Source organism: Perca fluviatilis, chromosome 21, assembly GCF_010015445.1.
Source record: "Perca fluviatilis chromosome 21, GENO_Pfluv_1.0, whole genome shotgun sequence".
Taxonomy (NCBI): domain Eukaryota; kingdom Metazoa; phylum Chordata; class Actinopteri; order Perciformes; family Percidae; genus Perca; species Perca fluviatilis.
Genome location: NC_053132.1, coordinates 14,523,005 through 14,536,331, shown reverse-complemented (window position 1 = coordinate 14,536,331; position 13,327 = coordinate 14,523,005). Strand labels below are relative to the sequence as shown.

Here is a 13,327-nt window from a genome sequence, read left to right as displayed (position 1 = left end):
ATTTGTTCTATGCATGTAAAATGCCATATTGGTAGGCATGCTATGGTAAGCATTTAAAAGAGGCATCAGCTGAGACTAATTTAACTGTCTCAGGGTGAAGTTGCACTTTAACACTGATTGAAGTGTTCACACACACACACACACACACACACACATGCACGCACGCACGCACGCACACACACACACACACACACACACATGCACGCACGCACACACACACACACACACACACACAAATAGACATACATAGAGCTCTTATGGGCTTCTTGTTTATGTTTATTTATACATGGAATAACTATTCCTCAAGTCTAAGAATGGGTTTGCCCTGCTCCACTGGAAACCTTGTTTCCCTCCTCTTGTCTTCAAAGTTTGGATGCATGCCCTCTCCTTAATAAAACAAGGCTAGGCACATGCTTGTAAGTGCACCAGGAAATATATCACAAGGCCACCCTGTGCTCCCCCCTTCCATATAAAGCCTCACATCTGCGACAGGTCTATAAAAAACCCTTGTGGTCGTGGTGTTGCCACCGGTCAGTGAAGTTTCATCTGCATTACTATCAAGAAAATGAATAGTAACGTAGGAGGGAAGGCCACACATGAAGTAAGCACTTCCACTATGGTTTCTCTTTGGGAAGAAAAGCCAATGTCACTATTGATCAACCACCCTGAGCCTTTGTTCCTTTTACCTGCAGTTCTTGATCTTTAGATTTTCTTCATGTTCTTCAAAGGAAATGCTTCTGAAACATCAGCAGTACCTGCAGAGACAAAAAGATGGCATGGCCTACAGGATGAAGAAGCTGGCAGCTTTGCAGGTGGAGATAACAGTAAGTCTACTATATTGTTTACCAGTGTTCTGTCGTGAGAAGAAATACAATACAGTACATATTGCAACACCTGCAAAATCTTACATAGTGGACTTTTTGATTTTGTGATACACCTCTAAAAATTTATCAAATTTGATAAAGGTTGGTGGGAAGAGTCTGAATGTTGATGTATTAAATAAACTATTGTTTAATGTGATGTTAGCTAACAGTGGTGGAACATACAGCATGTCCTGGTGCTGCTGTGGCAAAGTCACCTTAAGGTTAAATACATTCTGAGATGCAATTTTTAACATCTCTGTTATCCTGCCTGTTTCTTTTATGTGGTCCTCCTAGCTTTCCATCAACAAAGCACTTTACCCACATACAATTTTTTGTTTATTACACTCTGTAGACACTGTGCTGTATGAAAACTAATTTTAATGGCTGAGGGCCCCAACTAAAATGTTAAGTCAGTTAACCAATTAGTTTTTTGGCAGAAAATGAATCGGAAATTATCATTTGTTAAGCAAAAATATATTAAAAAAAATGTAAATTGCAAACCATAATTTGTTAATTAATTAATTGTGAGGATTTGCTGTTTTTCATTCATCAAATGGGATCATAAATTGATTTGGGGGTTTTGAACTGTTTATAAACAGTTCAAAGTAAGTAGTTTGAAGCCATCAATTTAGGTTTAGGGAAATTGTAAAGGCCATTTTCATTATTTCTGACATTTTTAGACGAAACAATTGATCGATTACACGAAAATAATTGGTAGATAAACTGCTAATAAAAATACATTTATTGTCATTAATTGTAGCCCTACTATGTTCAGAGATAGTCATATCAGAGTTTGCTGCTCATATACTGCAGTATGCTATTAAGAATGCTTTCCCATGGCCCTCTCACCTCAGAAAAAAAACAATGCAGTGAAGGAGAAAATCAGGAAAAAATATGAAGACATGAAGCGGGTCCTGGATGAGGATCTTCGGATCACACTGACCCAGCTGGACACTGAGTACGAGGCCATGGAGAAGTTGTTGGAGGACAGGATAGAGGACTGCTACCACCTCACTCAGGAACTGGACCAGGAAATGTTCAACATCGGTGCCAATGTGAAAACACAAGAAATTGACATTCAGGTAAACACAAGGACAAATTAAAAGTTCTGATTTCAGTTAATCAATCAATTGTATTGTTTATCTCAAGCTGTTTTGTCAGTGGTATTTAGATCAGTATTTATTTATTCTTTTTACATCTTCTACAGAATGCTGAAACAGAAAAAAGGTATGTTCACACTTCAGGAAATAACAGCTTGCTACAAAATTGAATTTACAAGCACCTTGCATGAGGTATTAATTGTTTTGTCTGAAATTAGAATATCTGATACCCTGAAGCGGACTGACCCTGACATGATTCAGATGGATGAGTTCAAGAATGAACAACTACTGAGCCTCACCATCAACCTGCTGCTTTTCATCCGATCCCAGGTCCCTGTCACCAAGAAACTCTTTCAGACCTGTGAGTTCACCCAAAAAGTAGATTCATGACGTGAAGGAGTCAAACTCTTCTCTATGTCAAAGGTTGCATCCGCCAATAAGTACATGCTGTTTGTGTCAAGTGTTTGTCTTACTTGTGAACTTGCGTGGAGAACATGACAACATCTTTCGCATAAGACACTAAAAAGTGTTGACATCTGTTACACAGATGCTGCAGATGTTGTCCTTGACGGTGACACTGCTCACCCCAAGCTGATCATCTCTCCCAAAGGCGACTCAGCCACCTACACAGACACCTGGCAGAATGTCCCAGAGACTCCCTCCCGTTTTGACACCACCCTAAATGTAGTCAGCCGGGAAGGCTTCAGCGAGGGCCGCCAGTACTGGGAAGTAGATGTGAGTGGGAAGACCTACTGGGAGCTAGGGCTCACCTACCCGAGCATCCCGCGCAAGGGACGCGATGAGGACTCCTGGCTGGGCCGAGGCAAAGAGTCCTGGTGTGTGGAATACTTTAACGGAGACTACACAGCCTGGCACGGTGGTGTCCAGCATGAGCTGACTCTGCTGGCAGGAAAACAGTTCACTCGCATCGGGGTATACTGCAGCTTTCCTGGGGGTTTGGTGTGCTTTCTAGGAGCTGATACCATGACCCCGCTCTACTGCTTCTGCACTGGGACTTTCACTGACACTCTACATCAAGCATTATGTCCTGGCCATGACAATGAAGGCACAAACTGGAAGTCCATTAAGATCTGCGATGCCTCCCGATCAGCTCCTGTTCTCTGAGGTGGGGCAGGAATGCCACTGGGGCAGAAATATGTTGCCCTGTGCATCAGCTGCCTGATCCGACATTCTTAAATTGTGACATTGGATCACCTCCGGGAACTGTGCGTGTCAGGCTAGTCTAAATTTATCAGAAGGAATCTCTTTTTTTGACTCACAGATCATGTTGTTTATTTCCAGCCATTCATGCTTTTCTTTGTAGTGGATGCGCCAAAGCTAATGTGACGTTAGAGCTGTTCTTCATACTGTAGCAAAGGTTTTATTTGTAATGCTATGATGAGTCATGGAATTGCAGAATTGCAAAAGACAGAAGTTGAATTGGCAAAGGAAAAATAAATAAATAATTTGGTTAGATGGATCTGCTTTTGAACACTCAATCAATATGTTTGGATTTGTCTACTATTAGTTAGAAAATTGAACTTTAAGATAATGCTGGTGATATTACATATTTTTCTAATTGTCAACAAATCCAGTTCCATTTTATTGTAAAAACAATTAAGTAATTTCAAAAATGTCTGGGCACTAGTTTTTTTTAAATCAAATGTTACTCAAACAGTAGTAAATAGTGACTTTGTTGGAGATTTTCAGCTGTGGATTAATGCACATTTGGCGCTTGAGTGAGTATTTACAACAGCAATTAATTGTTGATTTTGTTTTTTTGTGATATTTGTTGACAATGAGAAGAAAAAAGAATGATGACAGCCTTATCCTTTATGTGTTAACAGAAGTCTAAAAATGTTTGTCTACTATTACTATGGATTGCTGAAAATTAAACTTAACAGTGAGTATAACGTTTTATAGGGACATACTGTATTTCAAAAAATCTAAACTGTTGTTTTTTTATGTGATATTCAGTGTATTCATTGCCAAGCTACAAACATCTTCTCTGTGTTAAAAACAAAGAAGAAATGTGGTCAATGTGTTAATGTGGTCTGTGTTTACAGATGTGCAAGAAAAATGACACAACTCATTACAGAATAAATTCTTTATGTTTAATACAATAAAATGTTTACATGAGCATTCCTCTGTTTTGAAGTTATTTAAACAAGGTATTGCCCCAAATTAAAAAGAAAATTGGGCCAGATTATACTTATAATGTAATTCATTCATTTTTCCAAATCTTTTCAAATATATTCCTGAGGACAACAGCATTTAACACTGGAAAGCATTTAAAATTTACCCTTAAAAGTATTTTTCCCTCCTTCAATTCCAATCCAAAACAAGTGGAGCAAACACTCCTTTCAGCACAGGCTGGGCACCACATCACTGATCAGAGATCCATGTGTCGAGTTGTGGCTATATTGGACAAGTGCACTGGGTGTAGAATGGGACATGTCTCTAACTTTAGCCAGTATTGAACACACTTCTGGCAACTAGAATTATGATGTAAAAGTGTCACAAAAAACAACTGATAAAAAAAAAAAAATACAAGGAGTGAAAAGGGGAAAATATAATCAAAGCTATTGCTGACGTTTTCCCCAAAGTTAGTGACACATGCTATCATGTGAATAATGTAAAAACATTGCAGCAACAATGAGAGTGTGGATTGTGTATGTTCAGACTTGTCACCACCAGTAATAGCTGCCTCTGTGATTGACAGACTTTGGCACAATAACACAGCGTATTTGCAGAAACAAACTTTGTGTAAGTTGTAATGACCATCAGCAAATGTCTATTTTATTAAATATTTTATCATATACCTCAATGATATTGATGAATTCATTAAATTATGCAATATTGTTTGAAAAAAAAAAAACTTGACAAGGTGCACTAAGTGCTTAAAAATAACTAAATTTATCTAAATCAAAGATCAATAAAAAAAATTTAAAAAAATAAAAAGACTTCGCTGGGTACCTCTTACCAGAGTGTAGTGTATGATTCGACAATATACAACAGTAATATACAGTGAAATGTGGCATTTGTGCTTTGGGCCCTGGTCCAGCTTTACACTATGATATTTCCCAAATTTATGACACAGTTTTTGACATTCTTAAGTTCTCTCTCTAGTATAGAAATCTTACGCATGCATCCTTATATCCATTAAAGTTATTAAAGACGAATGTCTTACCAAAAAAAGGGAAATTCATAAACTGAATTTTTGGACCCTGACTAATTAGACAAGTGCGTACTGTAATTTTGATTATATGCAAATACACAAACTTCACTTACCCAGGGTAAACACCAAGCAAGTGAAGTCTTTAACATCAGGCTGAGTAAACTGGGAAATTGCAAATAATCCTTGGACTATATACTATGCACTTGACTCAAAATCTCATAGAACTAATCACTACACAGCAAAAGATCACACCTTCCTAGCCATACGTATATGACATTCTTTAACATTACATTAACCCACTTCATGGGACATTAAAGAACCTGAGGATGCCAGCATGCTGCTACCAACTTAAACTTGCTAGGAAGGCTGAGACACTGGGCCTTTGGCAAAAGCATTGTTGCATGTTTTTGCTCAGAGGAGTGTTGTCTTTCCTGTTGTCTCTCTTTCTTTTACAATTAACAGCTGAAAACATTAAAACACAGATAGCTGAAAATGATCTGATCCATTTTCCAGATGCTTTTTCCCCCTCCCTCTAACAATTCAATCAGACAGGGTTTGTAATTAAGGCAGCTCCACCATCTCTCTGGCAATCAAAGATGTTTGTTTCACTCTATTCACTTTCCTAGTGGGAATTTCTATAGACTTTCTAAAGGCTTTTAAAACATTCAACTGTCACCTGGTTTCCAATTCATTTTACTGTGTAATGGTGACAGTATTGTACACTGTACACCATCTACTTCTCTCAGAACACTAAATCATGAATTATTTATTATAAAACCCATTTCATGTAATAAATGCAAAAGCCACATTTAGCCTGAAGACTCCTGTCCACTCTATAAAGTTCCCTTCAACATCTATTGCAAATGCTGGAAAATGGAGAGACACATTCAGATATGATTCCCCCAAACCCACAAAAACTGGCAGTAAATTTTCCGGGCTGGTGGAATAACATAGATATTTCACATGCCTGTCAAAAAAAGATCAGATTAAATGTGACGCCATTATTCCGAAGAATAACCTGAAGAAGAGGAAGAAGTTTCACCATCAGCACATGAACGTGGAGTGCCACTGTAAATATATATATTTTTCTCTCACGGAGTGCTTGTTTTCGGGCCCAACTACACATGCAAAAATGTCATATGTGCTCCAAATGTGCAGTGTCCTGCTGGGCCTGAATCATCCCTGAATGCTTTGACCGCTTAGTCGGCACCTGAAACAGTCAGTCGGTCAGTCAGTCAGTCAGTCAGTCAGTCAGTCCGTGTTGTCATACAGTACAGTCAGTTAGGTTGGCGGTCAGTTGAAATACAGTTCTTTCGTCAGCATAGAGACTACGCAGGGAATCTGCTTTTTCTCACTGAAGCGTGGGTCCTCAGACCAGGACTCAAAGCTGGTGGCCACCATGTAGTTGACCCGTGTCAGGATCTGCATTATCTCCAGCTGTTTGCCGAACTCGTTGAGGACGTTGCAGAGCGCCTGGACAAACCAGGAGCCGCGTCCAGGGTTCCTCCATGAGTAATACCCTGGAAAATCAACACGAGTCACTGAAATGAGGCTCCCAAGTGCTTACCAATACATCCAGCACAGATATGTGACAGATACCCAGGACACTTCCACTTCAAGCATTAATTGATTTGGCAATAACAATATATAACCTAAAAAAACTTGGTTTACCTGGCACAGTGGAGTAGGCAAAGAGGAAATCTGCCTCTACAGGGATCTTATGTCTTGGATTAGCATCTGTCTCCAGGGTATCGTTTGGCGGACCCGAATCTGTCTGTATACCATCATCAAATTCGGAACCCCGGCAAGCCTGGTGAAGTAAATGAAATGACATTTCATTGTGATCCTGAGTAGCTTTCTCAACGATGACCTGGTGAAGCAATTCAAAATTAACTGTTTTTAAAAACTGAGATGGGCAAAATTTGACACAATAGCTATCATCTGTCCGTGGGGAGCAACTGAAAGCCATTTTAATCTGTCTTCTCAACAAAAACAACTCACTCAAAAGTGGTGAACTCAACACAAATCCACATGTTAATTAACCACTGTACAACATTTTGTTTTATATCACACCGTCATTTATAAATGAAAGTCTTCAGAACTTCGTACCTGGATGAAGAAGAGTTTTGGCTTTCCGACTAAGCTTTTGCACATGTCCCCCCTGAACAATGAGGTCATGGACTTGATGGGCATGGCTCCGTCTGTTCCGTAGATCATGCCCTCCTCACCATGGCTTAGCAGGATACAGGCGAAACACGAGCTGTCACTATGGTCTTCCTCCGAGGCTGACCCATACACACACAAACAAACACTCAACTCTTAGCTCGGCTCAGGCCTATACTTCTAAATGAATGAATAATATCAGTAACTTAATGGATCTGGAGTTATTTTAGCACTTAATTTCGTCAATAAAGAATTTGATCAAATTATAAATTATAACCTTAATTTTGAGGAACTATTAAAGGAATTACTATTAAGTTAATACTAAGTATCAACATAGTGTCCGCTGAGGAATTATAACATATACAAGACTATTGTCTGTAATCATTTACATTTTAATTTGTGTATTATCTAAATAGGTTCTAATTTTCTAATCTTATAATAAAATATTGCCCCCCAGCATATTGCCTGACCCTAACACACAGCAGTGTTCATCCCTTTAGAACTGTGAATGTGCTGAGCAAATCCCATAGTGAACTGCCTATAATAACATATATAGTTAGTGTGCAAAGTTGGTAGCCCAAGGGGTTGCACTGGAGGGAAGTGATCATCCGCAAGGGAACACAATGTGCCGATTAAACTTCATGACAATCTATCCATTCGATTTTTTAAATGTATTGTGAACTAATTGGAAATGTTGGCCTGATATTGATACTAGAGGAAAGGTTGAGGGTTCACCAAAATGACATGGCATCTATTCTGCAGTTGTAGAAGTACCTTGTTTTGGACACAGTGTTAAATCGAGGGTCGGACCTGAGAAAGAAACTCGAACAACTATCGTCAGGCCTCGCTACATGGACAAAATGTGTGCAGATTCTAAGGAATAGCAGCCATTAAAAGGTCATATCATATTATATTAAAAAGAAAGTCCATTGGTGTTCCCAAGGGCCTGAGAGGTGACTTTTTGTCATTAAACTAAGCCAGTAGAGCCACAAAAATATTAACCTTTTGGTGAAATTGGTAGCACCTTCATTAGGATTTATGTAATTACTTTTACAACAGCACCACCTGCTGTCTGACCTGGTGGTTTTAAGAAAAGAAAAAAAAATGCATGTAGATCACACTGAAGGGGAATTACGCATAACTTTACTGTATGTATATTAACTAATAATAAATGAATCTGGTAGATCTCATAATAAATATGTTAAAGTAAAGAGATATCTGACTGGCACAGATCTTCTTACCTTAAAATTGAAATGTGACTGTACTTTGTCATTACACTCAGTTGCCAGTTTATTAGATACAGCTGACTTAAACTAACTGAGTGAGGTACAAGAGTCCTGCAATAAATCTTGCCTTCGTGAATGTTGTTAAAACTGTATTTCACAGGTGTTGATTGAACCTGTTGTGAACTACCTTAGTATGAAAGAACATCTGAAAATGTTTTCATGGTGTTTTTCGAAAGGTTTCTCTACAGTATATCTTATGTGTTGGGATTGGTATTGGCATCCTGTTAGTTCAACACTGTTACTTACCCACATGAAAGAAACAAGAAAAATGTGAGGACTTCACTACTTACCCTCTCTGAGAAGACGCTCCATCTTCTCACATGTCTGATCGTTGTAGATGAAGACATCGAAGCCCAGGCTCTTGAAGCATTTGAACAGCTCACCTGCATCTCGGTCTGTGCCGTTGCGTACATTCATCCCTGCCGAGACAATCTGCTTAGAATACACACTCTTTATGCAATAAGATAAGGTAAAATTAAATTAGGTATACTATGTGTTTGAAACATCCTTCGCTGTACCTGTCTTTTCATCAAAGTTTTTGTTGTTGATGATGATGCACTTGCCCACTCGCTGGTGGCTCATCTTATACTGGAATGTTGGTGAAACAATTCTGTAATGGCTTTCAGAAGAGTAGTCCTGCTCCCGCGTCTGGCCATCCTTATTCTTCTTACTATTAAGAGTCAGAGAGAAACAGAATATAAAAGGACAGTTACAACTTTATGGTAGCATTTCTTTTACATTTAAACTTAAAACTTAACCCCTGTAATATTATTTACTTTACAAAGGCTGCTACTTTTGTGGATATAAAACAGATACACACAATCCACACAAATCACATGCATAATATTATTCCTTTGTTAATGTATAGACCTTACACAACAAACAAAATAAGAACAAATGGAATAAAAAATAACAATGAATAAAAGAATTACAAATGCCATTTGATTTTTTAATTTCCATAACGTAACTCTTATCTTACATGGCAGCATCTTGCAAAAGTGAAACATTTCCTATTAAATATTCTTGACTCCTACAGAACATGACAGTCTTTTGATCCCAAATGTTTCTACACATAAGTTACTTCAACATAAGTAAATGTCAAGACTTCCAATGCAAAGAAAACTCACATGAAACTGACTCACTCTGATCCACTTACTCAGAAACCTAAGAGTACATACATTTTCAAATAAGGCAGTAATATCACAGCCAAATTTGGTCGCAGTAATCCACTATCGGGTTAAAGAAGAAACTAGAAAATGTTTGCTTCACGCAGATATGAAAAAAATCACAACCACGTCAATGTGAATTGAGCGAGAGTTAATCTTCCACGAGAGGAAATTCTCACAGACCTGTCATATTTCTATTCTTTAAAAGATGCATCCAGACAGCAAAGCCAACAGTGGCCCATTGGGGGCTCAGAAAATCCAGGCTTGTTCCAGAAGAGCCTAGTCATCAATTTACTCAAGCACGGGAACAATACACAGCAATGCGCACTAACAGTCTCATGCACATACACCCACAGGCAGCCCAGCAATATTCTAACAAACATGTGATCCAGAACTTTTCAAGCCCCCCTCCCACTTCCAAATTGTGCCAACATACTGTACCAAACAATTGCACGAGGGTGGGCAAAGAGCTGCAAATCTGTTTTGCTGTGGGCTGGGCATGGCAGAAAGAGGAGCAGGTAGGAGGCCGGAGAAGAGGAATATGAGGCGGTTGTGTCCGTCTTACCTGGGTTCGTCATTAAGCGCTACGCCACTCTGCATCTGAAATGCGTTGGTTTTGTCTCGTTTCTTTTTTTCCCCAAAAAAGAGTACGTTTCTCCAGACCTGGCTGCTTAATTTTTGTCTGTGTGCTAGGATACTGACATGCTCTCTGTACTGGATGGACACCTGACTGGGCCAGCGGATGCTGAGGACAGGGGCGGCGCACTGTGAGCCCCCTGAGTCAGCAGCCTCGCTACCACACCAGTGCTTTCTAAAGACCTATTCACACATGGCCCCTGAGCCTCGTTCCCTGCTGAGGTCAGACAGGGCAACAAGTTGCTCCTCTGCTGACAGGCACATAATCTACCTGTAACGACATACATACTGTAAGTGCCTAATTGCCTTAACTTTAGAGCTGGATGCACAAGAAGATGTACAACTAAAAAAGATCCATTACCAATAAAACAAATTGCCACTTTGTACCCACCTTAACATACCAATGAATTACTAAAAACAAATCTGGTCATCGTTAATTTTGTTCTTGGTTTAAAGCAAGATTTAGCCAAAATCTAACAACTTCAAAAAAATACAGACAATTATCATAACAATCAAGGGCGTAGGTTTTGTTTCAACATTGGGGTGGACACATTATAACCTGGGGGTCTTGAGCGTCAAAAACTTAATTTCCTGCATTCTGGTGAATTTTTATGCAACGATTTGTGCCTTTTTTGCATCAATTTATTGTGCAAATGTATCTATGTAAAGGAAAGTATTATTTAATTATTATTATTAATTATTCTCCTATATTGTTAAAAACGTTCTGAAAATTCAAAAAATGACAGGTGTTTCGGGATGTTTTTTAAGGAACCATGTACATCTCAACAACAAATCTATTAGAGAATGAGACCTTGTTAAAGCCATAATAAGCTCCAAAGTTTAAATCTACATTAAAGACATGACATGACAAGAAAAAGCCTTTCGACATTTCTGACCGCACATGAAGGCAGCTTCATTTTACAGAGAAAGAGAAATATTCATCCTGGACTATACATCTGCCATGCACCAATTATGTATTATTGGCACATTCTGCACTCAACCCATTCAGCCTTTTTTTCCTTATGCAACAGTTATTTGTTATGTAGATATTTGTTTCTGTATTTATAGTTTATTTCTAATAATGTTTAATATGTTTGTTTCTGTACCACCATTCACCAAGGCAAATTCCACAGAAGTGTAACTTATTGTGGCAATAAACCCGTTTCTGATTGTGATTCACTACATAGGGACACAGTGCCACCTTGTGAGTCAAATTGGAACAGAGGCTACTCCCTAATGTCAGTCAGTGTCACACTTTAAAAAGACAAAGTCAGACACAAGACATTGTGAAAGGGCCCAAACTCTATGATATCACACATATCAACAGTATCTCTGCTGTAATACAGTCTAATTTTGAGCAGCCACTTGAGGACTGACATCCCAAAATTGACATTAAAATCGTTTCCACGCTCCTTGCCCCATTACACTAATTAGGCTAACCAAAACTGGGTTGCTGTATCAAATCAAAAGGTATGAATTTCCAAATTTTTTGATTAGTTGAGGCTGAAGAGGAACGAATGGCGCCAGCATGCACAAAGATCGTCATTCTTACTGAAAGTGCACAGTTGTGTGACGTTTTTCATCTCTTCTTCTCATTGTAAGGAGCCCATAAAAAAACTGTTTGACTTAATAAATATGAGTGAGCACGTTTAGTTAATTTCGAAAAGTGGTTTAGCACCACAGTAATGCTTTTATATTTATTTTTGTCCTTAAGTTGAGGGTAGGTCTGTTGTATAAGCATGTGGCTTCTTGACCTCTCATGACACACTTTTTTATTATAATCTGGATTTCATGCAGTTTTATTGTGTGTGCAAATAAAATAAATGAATACTTAAAATTAAGAAAATGTGCAATTATGATGTGAGAAATATATGCCAATTTGTTGTTAAAACAAAGCACAGCTAATGTTCTTTTAAACTGGATAACCAGCATACTGCACTATAACAGTACCAGGGGTGAAAATATGGAAAAAAGGACAAGCCACAGACTACCATAAAAACCTGTCACTGAAGAAAACCGGAAGGCAAGCAAAACAACAGAACAATGTAGAGATACATTTAGTAGAAAACCACACTCTCAAGAATGGGGAACAGGTTTGCGGCCGTAAAACACTCAAGCCATGTGTATTTGGTTATGCACAGCCTTCGCAATGCCACACAAAAGAATACAAACTAATGGCAAGACTCACCAGCAAAATCTCAACAACTAACATAAGGCCACAGATGATAGGACCCGTATGTTATTGTGCTATAACAACCGTATTAAATAACCAATTATCGTACACTAACTGGAGAGGGAATAATAATGAAAGTAAATTTGAAGTGAATTAAATTCCTTATGGCCGAAACTCTTAGGTATGTGACATTATGGGTTTCCATCTCCACGTAGCTACAGAGAATGTGAAAAGGAAGTCACCTCCCGAACAGAAGAAATCTTCCTCTGCGGTCAGGTTTGGCGTCTGTTTGGTCTCCCGTCAGCGTCGCTTCCTCAGTTTCAGCTCCAAGTTCACTTGGCTCAGCAGGTTCTCCAGCGGCCATCTGCAGCACACGTATTAATTGCAGTGTTATGGATTGATTAACTTACTGTACATTATGTATACGAGTCCTGATCAGTTTAGCGCCAAAAAGTTGTTAGCGAAAACAGTTTTCAATTTAGGAACAGATACGTTAACACCAACTTACACTCGGATTCGTGTTATGTGCTTTGACAGCTTAGCTAATGCACAAAAGTGGATCGATCTTAATTCTTCCGAGCTTCTTTTCCTGACAACTTGAGAAAGCGAAAGAAGGTTCAGCGTGAGGTCTCTGAGGTGCGTAACTACGTCAGCCCTGCGCCACATTTGCCAGCGCCTATGAGTCTGCCCAATGAGTCTGCCACAATTCACATTCTTAAAAAAAAAACATTTCATATGTATTAACATGCAAATAACATACAG

General features: G+C 38.8%; 2 protein-coding genes across 3 annotated transcripts; one reads left to right on the top strand and one right to left on the bottom strand.

The window, feature by feature from the left end:
• The first annotated feature begins 520 nt into the window (after window positions 1–520).
• On the top strand, window positions 521–3,437 carry si:ch211-28p3.4 (E3 ubiquitin-protein ligase TRIM39). Its single transcript, XM_039788383.1, has 6 exons — window positions 521–601; window positions 729–824; window positions 1,718–1,945; window positions 2,071–2,090; window positions 2,182–2,324; window positions 2,511–3,437. The coding sequence occupies exons 1-6, from the start codon at window positions 566–568 to the stop codon at window positions 3,086–3,088; spliced, it is 1,101 nt and encodes a 366-aa protein (XP_039644317.1). The 5' UTR covers window positions 521–565; the 3' UTR covers window positions 3,089–3,437.
• A 618-nt stretch (window positions 3,438–4,055) lies between these two features.
• Window positions 4,056–13,233, bottom strand: casp7 (caspase 7, apoptosis-related cysteine peptidase). Of its 2 annotated transcripts, XM_039788384.1 has the most exons (7): window positions 13,074–13,233; window positions 12,808–12,929; window positions 9,109–9,260; window positions 8,881–9,009; window positions 7,251–7,426; window positions 6,813–6,951; window positions 4,056–6,661 (listed from the first exon to the last, which is right to left on the bottom strand). In XM_039788384.1, the coding sequence occupies exons 2-7, from the start codon at window positions 12,927–12,929 to the stop codon at window positions 6,435–6,437; spliced, it is 945 nt and encodes a 314-aa protein (XP_039644318.1). In that variant the 5' UTR covers window positions 13,074–13,233; the 3' UTR covers window positions 4,056–6,434. The 2 variants fall into 2 exon arrangements, with proteins under 2 accessions (XP_039644318.1, XP_039644319.1); XM_039788385.1 differs by lacking the exons at window positions 12,808–12,929; window positions 13,074–13,233 and adding an exon at window positions 10,322–10,512.
• Between the last annotated feature and the right edge of the window lie 94 nt (window positions 13,234–13,327).

Excerpts from the sequence above, each read along its gene's own strand:
- casp7 (XM_039788384.1), bottom strand. The coding sequence starts at position 12,929 with ATGGCCGCTGGAGAACCTGCTGAGCCAAGTGAACTTGGAGCTGAAACT. Across the intron at positions 7,427-8,880 it reads GGAGCGTCTTCTCAGAGAGG|CCTCGGAGGAAGACCATAGT; the intron begins GTAAGTAGTGAA and ends TGTATGGGTCAG. Across the intron at positions 6,662-6,812 it reads TGCCTACTCCACTGTGCCAG|GGTATTACTCATGGAGGAAC; the intron begins GTAAACCAAGTT and ends TTGATTTTCCAG.
- si:ch211-28p3.4 (XM_039788383.1), top strand. The coding sequence starts at position 566 with ATGAATAGTAACGTAGGAGGGAAGGCCACACATGAA. Across the intron at positions 825-1,717 it reads CTTTGCAGGTGGAGATAACA|AAAAAAAACAATGCAGTGAA; the intron begins GTAAGTCTACTA and ends CTCTCACCTCAG. Across the intron at positions 1,946-2,070 it reads CACAAGAAATTGACATTCAG|AATGCTGAAACAGAAAAAAG; the intron begins GTAAACACAAGG and ends CATCTTCTACAG.